At 38.0% G+C, this 13,543-nt stretch overlaps 1 protein-coding gene across 1 annotated transcript in view; it reads left to right on the top strand.

Moving 5' to 3' along the window:
- Positions 1–13,543, top strand: part of SLC7A9 (solute carrier family 7 member 9) — a 54,914-nt gene that overhangs the window by 30,020 nt on the left and 11,351 nt on the right. The window contains exons 6-11 of the mRNA XM_043988048.1: positions 2,035–2,079; positions 3,203–3,326; positions 4,387–4,490; positions 6,429–6,525; positions 7,299–7,448; positions 9,035–9,209. Of these exons, the coding sequence (XP_043843983.1) occupies positions 2,035–2,079; positions 3,203–3,326; positions 4,387–4,490; positions 6,429–6,525; positions 7,299–7,448; positions 9,035–9,209 (695 nt within the window). The remainder of the gene's footprint in view (positions 1–2,034; positions 2,080–3,202; positions 3,327–4,386; positions 4,491–6,428; positions 6,526–7,298; positions 7,449–9,034; positions 9,210–13,543) is intronic.

Raw genomic sequence — 13,543 nt, 5'->3', positions numbered from 1 at the left:
ACTCTAAAGTGCCACCTCACAACCATCAGATGGGCTAAGTTAACAAAAAAGGGAAATGACAAATGATGGAAGAGTTGTGTGAAAATAGGTACATTAATACCCTGTTGGTGGAATTATGAACTTGTCCAGCCATTCTGTAAAGCAATATGGAACTATGCCTCCAAAACTATTAAACTGTGAATATTTTTGTTTGTTTTTGTTTTTGTTTTTTGTGAGGCAATTGGGGTTAAGTGACTTGCCCAGGGTCACACAGCTAGTAAGTGTCAAGTGTCTGAGGTCAGGTTTGAACTCAGCTCCTCCTGACTCCAGGGCAAACTGTGGATATTTTTGGCCCATTAGTACTGCTACCAGGTCTATACCACAAAGAGGTTATTAAAAAAGAGGAACTTTTTAGCAACTCTTTTTGTGGTGGCAAAGAAGTAGAAACTAAGGGAGTGCCCATCAATTGGTGAATAACTGAACAAGTTATGATGTTTGAATTGAATGGAATACTCTTGTGCTTTAGGAAAGGACAAATGGGATGGTTTCAGAGAAACCTGGAAAGACTTGTATGAACTGATACAAAGGGAAACCACAAGAACAATTTACACAGTGACAATGATAATGTTAAGATAAACAACTTTGAAAGACTTGGGCACTCTGATAAGCACAATGACTAACCACAATTCCAGAGTACTCCATGATGAAACTTGCTACCTACCTCCAGATAAAGAGGTTATGGATTCAAAGTGTAGATTGATACATATGTTTTTTGGAGATGGCTAAGGTGGGAATATGTTTTGCTTGACTATACAAGTATCTAACAGGTTTTGATTTCCTTGCTTTCCCAACTGGGAGTGGGCAGGTGGATGGGAGGTAGTAAGGAAGAATGTGGACTTAAAAAGAAAATTATACTGAATTTAAAAAAGAAAAGAAAGAATTGTGGAGCACCTTGAATATTTTGTTCTTGAGTTTATATTTTCCTCTAGAATCTCTAGGGAGCCAATGAAAGTTTTTGAGTGTGAGTGTGAGATGATTAGATCTGTTCATTAGGAAGATTATTTTTGGTGCTGTGTGATAGATAAGTTGCAGAGAGACAGAGAGGTGGGAGGCAGGGAGAACAATCAGTAGCCATTGCTAACAGAAAAATGCTATGAATAATAGGAAAGGAGAAACATTGTTGTGGTTATTGTTCATTCATCATTCTCAAAGAGGACCAGTGACATCAGGAGGGTGATGTCTAGACTTGCAAGTGAATTGGATTTAAGTGAGGCAGAGCAAAGTCATTAGCCTTACTCTCTCCAGAGTCATCTGAGTCCAGTGACAAGTGAGGATGATTGGAGATGGCCCCTGTTGCAGTGAAAGGAAAAACACCTTTGCAAATAAAAGAATTTCATTATGAAGATGCTTTTTCTGGAAGGGGTTGTTATGAGGATCAAATGAGATAATAATGGTAAATCACATAGCACAGTGCCTGGCAAATAGCAAGTGCTCTGCAAGTGTTAACTATTATTGTTATGATATCAAGACAGAGGTGTTACCTGAGTGCATTTGATGTCTATTATTAATAGACTCGGCAGTCCACTCATGCATGAGGAGAAGGACAGGGGTAGGAAAGACCTTTCTTGTTAATTAGATAGGCAGCACAAATTTATTAAGCTCTGTCTACCAGGCACTGTGTTAAGCATTGTGCTACAAAGAAAGGCAAAAACACAGTCCCTACCCTTAAAAAACTCATATTCGAGATGGGGAAACAACATTTTAAACTTGTACACATAAGACAACGATGGTGTAAATAAAAGGTCATCTCAGAGAGAAGGCACTGCAATGGATTATGTAGGGAGAGAGCTTTGGGGAGGGGAGCACCAGGCAAGTCTTGCCAAAAGCAGGAGGGAAACTGTAGCCATTTCCACTGAGCAAAGCTCTTCCCAGATTGAGCTTCTCCCCAAAGGCTAATTTATGTCACAAGAGGAATGTGTGGCAGGCAGTCTGTGCTCCTGGATCCCAGTCAGAAAACCACAGATATACTAGACATGACTGTTTTTCTTTTTCCAGGAATCAACTCAATTACATCACAGAAGAACTTCAAAACCCATACAGGTAAGTTCTCTGGGCCCAGTCAGAGTAACAAAAAGACAAGACGGCAGGTGTCACTTTTCCCCATAGATGGACAAAGCTATTCCTTCGGGGCTCTTCTGCCCCTTTGTACCTCTTTGAAGATGAATTGGATGCTGGTTTCTTCAGGAGACAGAGATCTCGTTAGCTGGCATTTGGGGAAGCTTTTGGTGAGGGGCAGGACAAAGATAAGACAATGGGATGATAGGGTCCAGGCTGGCTGTGGTGAATGGAGCTTTGATTTGTCATCTAGAAAGATTAAAACAAGTAACTTTATTTTCTATACAGCCATTGTGTTGATTTAAGTCTTAGCAAAACTTTTCATCTCCCATTAGGGCCAATGGGTAGGAAAGTTGGATGGCACAATGGCTAAAGCCCTGGACTTAGAGTCAGGAAGACGTGAGTTCAGATGTTTTCTAGCTGCCTGACTCTGGACAAGTCACTTTGCCTCTATTTACCTCAGTTTCCTCAACTGTAAAGTGGGGATAATAATAGCACCTACCTCCCAGAGTTGTGATGAGGATAAAATGAGATAACAATTATAAAGCACTATGTAAATGCTAGCTATTGTTATATAAATGCAAGTAGATGACTACCCTTGCTCATAGCTCTTATAACTTGGAAATGCATGCTCACTGACCTCCTGCTAATGAAGGTGCAACAAATCTACTGTCTTGACAAATTCTGAAATAGTCTTTTGACAAAGCACACAGCACTAATTTGACAAAGGAACTGACATGGTGCAGGCTATGATATCTCAGCTGCTTTAATAAATAAATGTTCCAGAGTCTCTGAACTCCAGTTTTTAGTAGGTCATTTAACATTACACACACACACACAAGATTATAGTTCAAGATTTCTTCTAATATGCTTTTAAATGTGTTTGAGCTGACTTGGTACCTAAAATGGGAGAATCTGGTTGAAAAACCAACTTTCTTCAATTACTTTTTGTAATTTTAGTCATAATAGTACTGAGTTAAATTTTGAGTTTCTGTGTAATGATTTTAGACCATTAACCAAGTCATATTAAGGAAGATCTATGCCACATATTTTGAGTAATACCGACAACTTTGAATGATACTATATTCTTGTGTTTTTGCAAACTTAGAAACTTGCCCCTGGCTATAATTATTGGCATCCCCCTGGTAACTGTGTGTTACGTGCTGATGAATGTTTCATATTTCACTGTAATGACGTCAACGGAACTCTTACAGTCCCAAGCTGTGGCTGTGGTAAGTCATCCAGAATTTTTGTAAGATATTTATCATCATCATCATTAATGGTGTCATTATTAGTGATTAGAGGCACAGAGGTGACCCTGAGTTCTTAAGTGCTATACTAATTACCTTGTGCCCCTATGACCTCTGATATCCCTTTTTCTTCTCTTTGCTGCAGGTAAGAATCAACTGCCTAGTTATTATAAGTACCTAAACAGAATTTGGTGACCCCCAAGTAAAAACTTGCCCTCGACATTTTTGCCTTTTCACTTACAATCACAACAAGCAGCAACATGATACACTGGGGGCAGCTATTGGCTTTGGAGTCAAAGAATTAGAATTGAATCCTGGATGGGTCTCTATCTGTGTGACCTTGGGCAAATCACTGGGCCTCAGTTTCCTTATCTATAAAATCAGGAAGTTGAACTTGACCTGGTCTAAGGTGCCTTTCAGATTTGAATCTATGATCCTATGATCAGAAACACGTCTCCCTTGAGAATGAGATGACCCCTAACACTGGGATAGTAGGAAAACAGATTCTCTTGAATCATTAAAGATGCTCAGATACTCCCTCACAGGAAATGGAGGTATTCAAGACAATTTCTTCTTCAACAACAAGTGCGGCCGTAATTTCTTATAACCCTCTTACCCTTTCACCCGCAATGTCCCTACTGCGGACCTCCTGTAGAATGAGAATATGAGGAACAAGCATTTCCCCCAGCCAGTGGTTGTGGCTTAGTGTAGGGGGAAGAAGTCTGAATCAGTGGGGTCAGCTCAGATAGAAGCAGGGGCACATGACCAATGTGGAAATATGTTTAACGTGATTGTACATATATGATCTATATCAGATTGCTCGCCATCTTTGGGGAGGGGGGAGAGAGGGGAGGGAGAAAAATTTGGAACTTAAAATCCTCCAGATATGAATGTTGAAAACTAAGTCAATACATGACCTGCAAGGATCCTCAGATATGACTGTTTAATGGCTGCTATTTCTTCCCCTCCTTCCCCACAAAGAACATTTTTTTGTCCAAAGAACCTTTAACTTCCTCTGGAGCAACTTCTTTTCTTCTCCTAGACTTTTGGTGACCGGGTTCTCTATCCAGCTTCCTGGATTGTTCCACTCTTTGTGGCATTTTCAACAATTGGCGCTGCTAATGGCACCTGTTTCACTGCTGGAAGGTAAAGTTTCAGGATATCTACTTGGGTTAAGCATGGGCAGAACAAATTAGCTTTGTGACTAAATTTTCCTCAAGGGGGACAATTCAAGTCATTTCCTCCTGAGAAGGTTTTGGGGGTGGTAATAGGAACAGGGAAGGGGAAAGTCATGTCCAGGTAGAGGGGATCAGAAAGGTTTCATGGAGGAAGTGGTATGTGAATTGGACCCTGAAGACAGGGAAGGCTTTCAGTAGGTGGGTAGGTGTGGGGCTACATATAGGTGGATAACATTACCAACTACATGGAGAGGACAGGATAAGATCAGGGAAATTTAAGTAATTCAAGTTTAGACAGAACATATAGTATGGGAACAGGTGTAGTGTCTGATGAGGGTGGAAAAGTTAGATTAGAACCAAATTATGAAAAGCCTTAAATGCTGCAATAAAGAGTTTGAACTTTTATTTAGAAGAGAATGAAGAACTATTTAAAGGTTTTGAATAGGAGAGCTCTTACCTGAGGCTCCAAGAAGCTGTAGCACGTGCAATGGTCAGACCCCAGTAAAACCGTCTTGACAGACAGGTTAAACCATATTGAAGGTAACCAATAGAGCTCAAATACATCAGTGAGTTAGGGCAGGATTTTTGTTTGTTTGTTTAGGGGTTTTTGTTTTATTGGTTTTTTTGGTAGGGCAATGGGGGTTAAGTGACTTGCCCAGGGTCACACAGCTAGTGTCAAGTGTCTGAGGTCAGATTTGAACTCAGGTCCTCCTGAATACAGGGCTGGTGCTTTATACACTGCACCACCTAGCTGCCCCCCAAGGGCAGGATTTCTTAAACTTTATTCCACTTGCCACTCCTTTTTGCCGGAGAAGTTTTTATGTGACTCCAGATATATAGGTATGTAAAATAGGCATACATAACCTTTTACTGTTGCCAATTTTCTGTGACCCTCACATTCAGTTACATGACCCCATATTGGGTCACGACCCACAGTTTAAGAAGCTAAGAGTTAGAGGAATATCTAACCTAACCAAGTGAAGACATCCCCTGGCAGAGTGAATGGATGAGAACAATTTGTTCCATTGCCTATGAAGGCTGCTGAAGCAGGTGCTGTGGAGTACTTAGAGCTTGCACAGACATTGCAGACACCAAGCTCATCCACTGGATTCCAGGCCATCACCTGTTGTCCTGACTTTTGTCTTGCCACTGGATTTCAGTGACTCTGGAAGAGTGAGTGTGGCTGACAACTTTGTGCAACTCTGTCTCACACACATACAATTTACTTACAAGTCAAGACATCATCCACAATGTCACTGGTCCTCTTCAGAAATGAAGGATGAACAACAATAACAATATGATCAGAACTGCACATTGGGAAGATTCCTCTGCTAGTATTATGAAGGACAAAGTCAAGAGGAGATATTAAAGGCAAGGAGATGTAGGACATGGTCATTAATCCAATTTCACTTTTCATATGTAGAGGGCTACAAAATGATCACTAAGAAATGTTTTTAGAAAGTAACTATTTTTGCTTCAAGTAATTTCTACCTAAGAGATTGACATAAAGTACAAAACCAGCCCAGAGAATATCTACAAACTTTTGAATTCCCCAAGTTCCACACTTTCCCCACTACTGCAATTTGCGCATCTTGGTAATTTTCTGAATGTTAGAAAAGAGAAATCAGAACACACTGGTCACTCTTTCTTACAAGGATTGTAGTGCTCTAAAAATACATTTATAAAACATCAAATTCACTTTTCTAAATTTACCTCCCCATACTGTCATAAAGTTGAGATCTAAACTTATCCACCACTAAATTCAATAGTGTAGCTGAAAGAAATGTTCTGTTTCATTAAAGAAACTACATTTTATGTGTACAAGTTCTGTAAATGTGAAGACATTTCTCTAAGGGCCAGTGCAGTTCTTTCCTGAGTATCCCAACTCATATTTTTATTTTGTCAGATTGGTTTATGTGGCAGGACGGGAAGGTCACATGTTAAAGATGCTTTCTTACATCAGTGTTAAACGCCTAACTCCAGCACCTGCCATCGTCTTTTATGTAAGTACAAGTTCTTCAAGATAAACCCCTTCAAACAGAAAAATGTTTATTGTTAATCAATGATTTTCAAATAAACAGCATTCTTTCCTTTATTTTTAGGAGAAGCAGTCTGTGTATACAGAAAATGTTTAATGGTTTACCAAATTTCTTCTGCCCTGAGGCAGAAGTAGTCTGTCAACCTCTGCTTAAGCCATTCATCATATATCTACCCAAATCTCCTAATCCCATGTTATAGCTACTTGAATTTTTCCCTTCAGTTCTAGGTGACAAGATATAGATTCTCTAAAAGCAAGGAAACAAAGGAAAGGAGTGGGATCTCAGCCAGCTATTGTTGACATGATCAATATAAAGCCCTCTCTTCCCCAAGACCAAATGAGTTTGAGTAAGAAGTCAAGGGGAATTCAATAGAATAGTTGGTAGGTCAGTTCAGGTTGTTTTCTCTCTCTATCATGAACACCAAATTCATATGTGTGTGTGTGTGTGTGTGTGTGGTGTGTGTGTGTATGTATGTATGTATGTATATGTGTATATATGCACACACACATATATATACAGACACACACACACATATATGTTTCCATTGAGCTTGAAGGAAGCCAGTAAGTAATACATGTTCATGTCTGCCTTTTCTGCTTGCAGGGTATAAGAGGTCCCCTCCACTCATGGACACCTCGTCAAATTTGTGTCATTATAGGAAAACTGTTTCTTCAGGAAGCATCAGGAACAATGTTTGTGTTCTAGCAACCTCAAAATTCATTCTTTTCATTATTTAGGGCATCATTACTATCCTATACATCATACCTGGAGATATAAATACATTAATTAACTACTTCAGCTTTGCTTCATGGATCTTTTATGGCCTGACTGTAACAGGACTGATTGTGATGAGGTTTACAAAGAAAGACCTTAAAAGACCTATCAAGGTAAGTACTATTTTAAAAAAACAAACACTCTTTTCCTTCAAGGCTTACCTTTCCTTTCTTTCCTGATTACTTTTTTATTGTTTTGCATATATTTAACATTTATTTACAGGTGCATGTATAGTGTAGGGAGGGTATGGAATGTAAGATCCTTGAGGGCAAGGTCTGTTTTTGTTTTTTGCTTTTTATCTCTAGCATCTGGCATACATTAGCTGCTTATTATGTGCTTGTCAATTGACTGATTGAATTTATAGCTACCCAGACTTTCATTTTTACCATTTACTAACTTGATCCCTTTACTTACTTATCTGATTAGACTTCACAAATACCTCTGACATAGCACTTGTAACATAAGACTCCCCAGGTAAATAGATTAGCTGATTCATGTATGTACACTTTTAATACAATATTACCAAAAAATAATAATAATAAAGGGGGCAGCTAGGTGGCTCAGTGGATAGAGCACCGACCCTGGAGTCAGGAGTACCTGAGTTCAAATCTGGCCTCAGACACTTAACACTTACTAGCTGTGTGACCCTGGGCAAGTCACTTAACCCCAATTGCCTCACTAAAAAAAATAAAATAAAAAAAAATAAAATATTACCAAGGATGAAGCATGCACAGTGCATATTTCCAGTTTATGCAGTATATGAAGTGTTAGTGATCTTTGGTAGACATCCTGCCAGAGCATGACAGTTCAGCAGCACATGAATGGTTGTCACCCAAAGGCCTCAGGAAAATTAAATAGTAGCAGATCCTTACCTCTCTCAAGTGTCTAGTGTTCTCTCGTATCCGAAATCTCCAAGTGGTGGAGCCCCTCTTCCAGTTACAACTAAGTACTAACAAATCTTAGCTAGGTGTTCAGCATCTAAAACAGAGGCAAGCACTACAATTGGAGAGCCTGGGTTCAAATCCCACTTCACACCCTTCCTGGGTATTTGGTCAGGAGCAGATTTCAGCCTCTCAAGAGCCTGTTTCCTCCTTAGTAAAATGGGGATAATATGTACATTCATTACCTGACAAAGTTGTTGTATGGAAAGTGCTGTAGGAGTTGGAATTATTTTTGAAAGCCTTAAAAGCTCTGATCAATGCCATGACCAATTGTGATTCCAGATGACCAGTTATGAAGCACGGAACCATCTCCTGACAGAAACATATAGTTACAGATTGAGACATATAGTTTTGGGATATGGACAATGTGTGAATCTGTTTTGCTCAACAATGTATAGTTAGAAGGTTTTTTTTTCTTTTTCTCCTTCAGTGATCGGCAGGGGTTGTGGGAAGGAGAAACATCCATTTTTGTTAACTAAAAAAAATTAACTAAAAAATAAATAACAAAAATGAGAGTTATTTTAAAAGCTGCTAATAAGAGATCTAGAGTTTTGCTTTAGGGAACTACTTTGGCAACCTAGAACAAAAGCCTAACCATCAACGATGCAACCAGGTCAGAGTAGAGTTTGGGCATCTGACATAAATTGAATGTGCATCTCTACAAATTCATACTTCTTCAATTTCTTCTATTAGGTAAGCTATAGTTTGAAGACAAATGAACACTATAACCAATCCCAATTTGTTGCTTTGTTTTACAGGTGCCTATTTTTATTCCCATCTTGGTGAGCTTTATTTCAGCCTACCTGGTATTGGCACCTATCATCAGCAAACCAGAATTACCATATCTATATTGTGTGTTATTTATACTGAGTGGACTTTTGTTTTATTTCCTTTTTGTTTACAAAAAGTTCAGCTGGGTACAGAAGATTTCAAGTAAGTATAAACAAAACAGATTTGCAAATATTGTGCAAATAAAATGTAGTTATCTACAATTGATTGTATAAGCTATTTGCCTACACTTAGTAGACACTACTACTAAAAGGCAAGAAATTCTCTATCAAATTATTTAATTGCTGCCTTTAGTAGACAATCAGCAAGCACCTCCTATGTGCCAGGCACTGTGCTAAGTATTAGAAGTCACTTCTGTTTGAAAATGTAACCAAAAATGACTGACCACTCAGCAATTCCCCTATATGTAAGAGTCATGTTTCAAAGGGTACTTGAATGTAACAGATATCTCATCATTTAATATAAAAAAACCACAAAGAATGAACTACAACAACAAATATCTAATGACATTTAGAAATTCATTAATTTAATATGTCCCTGACCCCCAGACATGGCTAAGAGAAGTAGGTTAATATATCAAGTCCTAGCATGGTTATTACTAAGAATTAAAAAGGTATGAATTAATGCTATCTTCTAAGGTCTGATTATGTTGAGCAAGTAACTGCCAAAGATTTAAGGTATAAAGCCAGGTCTGGAGAAAATGGGGAAGGTTTAGCCAGATATCAAAAATTATAGTTTAGTTGACATTCAATAGAAACTAGGGCAGGGTTAGCAGTAGGTCAAAAAGAGGCCGACAGATTAGAACAAGGTACTGTTTCTTAAAAGCATATGGGGAGGGGCAGCTAGGTGGTGCAGTGGATAAAGCACCAGCCCTGGATTCAGGAGGACCTGAGTTCAAATGTGGCCTCAGACACTTGACACTTACTAGCTGTGTGACCCTGGGCAAGTCACTTAACTCTCATTGCCCCCCCCCCCAAAAAAACCCTCAATAAAATACTTGAATAAAAATACATTTTTTTTAAAAAGCATATAGGGAATACTTGGGGAAAGCTATATTATTCAATTGAAACATTACAAAAATAGTAGTCCTAGCAAAACACACAAAACAATTATATATCAAATAAAGTTTCTTTTATAAAAAAAAGAGAAAGAAAATGTAACCAAGGTAGTACTTTAACCCCTTGCAGAATGAGTACTCCAGAAGAGGCTTTGGTTTACTTTGTATTTTTCATGTATTGAATTTTTTGTGTTGGATTTTGGTGTACAGGATAAAACATCATGCATACAATATTCCAATGAGCCTACTTAGGTTAAATTAAAAACTAAGTTGCAAAAGTCACAAAAAATAAGAGAGGAAAACTTGGTAGAGGAATCACAGCCTAATTCAGTATACAAAATTAAGTTTTAAAAAATATTTGTGAATACATGATATAAATTAAACAATGTAAAATACTAAATTGGTTGACATTGAAGTAAACATAGCATTAGTCTCTGCCCTTAAGATCTGAAAATATCTGTACTCTTTCTGTTATATTTTGTGTATCTGTTCATATAGCTAAATATTATTTCTACAGAACTATTTTTCTTTAAGTGAGGCAATTGGGGTTAAGTGACTTGCCCAGGGTCACACAGCTAGTAAGTGTTAAGTGTCTGAGGTCGGATTTGAACTCAGGTACTCCTGACTCCAGGGCCAGTGCTCTATCCACTGCGCCACCTAGCTGCCCCTTTTCTTTTTTAAAAAATGTTTTTTGATGCCTTCAGTCAATACATTAATTATTATCATTTCTGGAAAGGCACCCCCTTCTCCTTCTGAATTAAACCTTCCCATTGTAGCAAAGAAAAATAATCAAGCAAAGACACCTGATATACCCAAGAAATCTGACAACATTTACAACATTCTGTTATTGTAGTCCCCTTCTTTGTTTCAAGGAGGGTGGTTTGCTTCACAGTCTGTTCTCCAAGACTGTCACTGGTCTTTCAGTTAGCTTCCTTCTAATGACCTTTTCATTTACACTGTTGTAGTTACTATGAATATTGTATTTTTGCTTCTGGTAATTTCACTCTGCATTTGTTGTTGAGTCATTTCAGTAGTGTCTGCCTCTTCAAGATCCATTTGGTGTTTTCTTGGTAAAGATATTAGAGTGGTTTGCCATTTCCTTCTCCAGGACATTTTAAAGATGAGAAAACTGAGGTCAACAGGGTTAAGTGACTTGCCCAGGGTCACACAGCTAGTAAGTGTCTAAGCGCAGATCTGAACTCCAGAAGATGAGTCTTTCTGACTCCAGGCAGGCCCAATACTCTGTCCATTGTACCACATAGCTGTCCTTCACTCTGCATTAGCTAACACAAATTTTTATGTTTCTCTGTAGTAATTTCTTACTACATAGTAATATTCCATTATATATATATATATATATTTTTTTTTTTTTGGTGAGGCAGTTAGGGTTAAGTGACTTGCCCAGGGTCACACAGCTAGTAAGTGTTAAGTGTCTGAGGCTGGATTTGAACTCAGGTACTCCTAACTCCAGGCTGGTGCTCTATCTACTGCGCCACCTAGCTGCCCCTCATTACATTTTTAATAGCAGAGATTTTTCATTCTTTAATTGATGGGCACCCACTTTGTTTTCAGTTCTTTGCTGCTATAAAAAGTACTTCTATGAATATTTTGGTATTTACATTTGAGAGAAATTTAAGTGGTACAGTGCACAGAATTTTCTACTTGGTATCAGGAAGACTTGAGTTTAAATTCTGCCTCTGATGCTTCTTACCTTCTGTTTCCTCATTGCAATATAAGGGTAAGAATAGTACCAATCTTACAGGACAGTCAGCATTAAACGAGATAACGTTTGTAGATCACTTTGCAAACATTAAAGAAATCTAGAAATGTTAGTTATTGTTATTAAACTTGACTTTTGATCTTTCATTTTACCTCCTTGGGACATAGGTCCAGTAGTAGGGTCATTGGGTCAAATAGTATGAATTGCAGAATCACTGAATTTGAGAATTATAAAGGATCTCAGTGTCCACTTAGTCCCAACTACACTTGAATAATAAAGCGTGTTGGTGTAATAGTGTATAGAGGGCTAGACCTGAAGTCGAGAAGACCTGAGTTCAAATCTAGCCTTAGATACTCACTAGCTGTGACCCTGTCCAAGTGAAACTCTGTCTGCTTCAGTTTCCTCAACTAAAAAAATGGGATAATGACAGCACCTACCTTGCAGGGTTGTCATGCAAATCAAATATGATAGCATTTGCAAAGTGGTTAGCTCAGTGCCTGGTGCATAGTAGGTACTTGATGTTTATTGTCTTCCTTCCTTCCTTCTACAATCTACCAGACCTAAGTGAGGTGAAACCTTCTATCTACCAAGGCAGCCCATCCTATTTTTGCATAATTGTTAGGGAGCATTTCTTTACATGAAACTTCAGGTTTCTTCTTGGCAAGTTCTACTCATTAATAATTCCAAAGTGACATCCAGAATGCTTGCCCCCAATCCACAGCTCCATCAAAAGTGTTATTGGTGTTCCTATCTCCTCTCATCCCCTTTAACCTTCACTGTTTGAATTTATTTTTTCATCTTTGTCAACATGTAGGCTTTGGGGGTCAAAACTCTTATCATTAGTGATTTGGAGCATGCTTTTATTTTGAAGGTTTTTTTTTTTTTTTGGAAACTGTTCATATTCTTTGATCATGTCTTCATTAGCAAATGCTTGATGGTCTTATGTATTTGTGGGAATTCCCAATATAGCTTGGATATTAGATTTTTATCGGTGATATTTGACATTACTACTTTCCCTGCTTGTCAATTTCTCTATATTCAAATCTTCAGTGATTTTGTTCACATGAAAGCTTTCATTTTAATGTACAACTCTACAATTCTACAAACATTTTTATATCGTGTTTATTAAAGAATTGTCCCCCTTGAGAGTTCTTTACTAAACAAGGGATGGAGATAATCACAAAAAATAAGACAGAGAAGAAGAGAAGCTACCAAATAGGAGGGGGGAGAGGGAACCTAACTTCAAATATCTTTGATAATGGGCTGTTGCCTAAGGTTTTAAAAAAAAATAACGTTTTTATTTATAATTTTGAGTTCCAATTTTTATCCCTCCTTCCCTCCCTCCTCAATGATGGGTTATACATGTATGATTATGTAAAACATTACCATATTTGTCATTTTGTACAAGAAAACTTGAATAGAAGAAAAAAATGAAAGAAAGTGAAAAATAGCATGCTTCAGTCTGTATTCTATCAATATCAGTTCTTTCTTTGGAGGTGGATAGTATGTTTTATCAATGGTTCTTTGGGATTGTCTTGGATCATTGTATAGTTGAGAATAGTTATCATTCACAGTTCTTCATCAAGCAATATTGCTGTCTCTGTGTACAATGTTCTCTAGGTTCTTCTCACTTCACAATACATCAGTTCATACAAGTCTTTCCAGGACCTTCTGAAATCATCCTCCTTGTCATTTCTTATA

Source organism: Dromiciops gliroides, chromosome 2 (genome assembly GCF_019393635.1).
Source record: "Dromiciops gliroides isolate mDroGli1 chromosome 2, mDroGli1.pri, whole genome shotgun sequence".
Lineage (NCBI taxonomy): Eukaryota > Metazoa > Chordata > Mammalia > Microbiotheria > Microbiotheriidae > Dromiciops > Dromiciops gliroides.
This window is presented reverse-complemented; position numbering and strand designations above follow the sequence as displayed.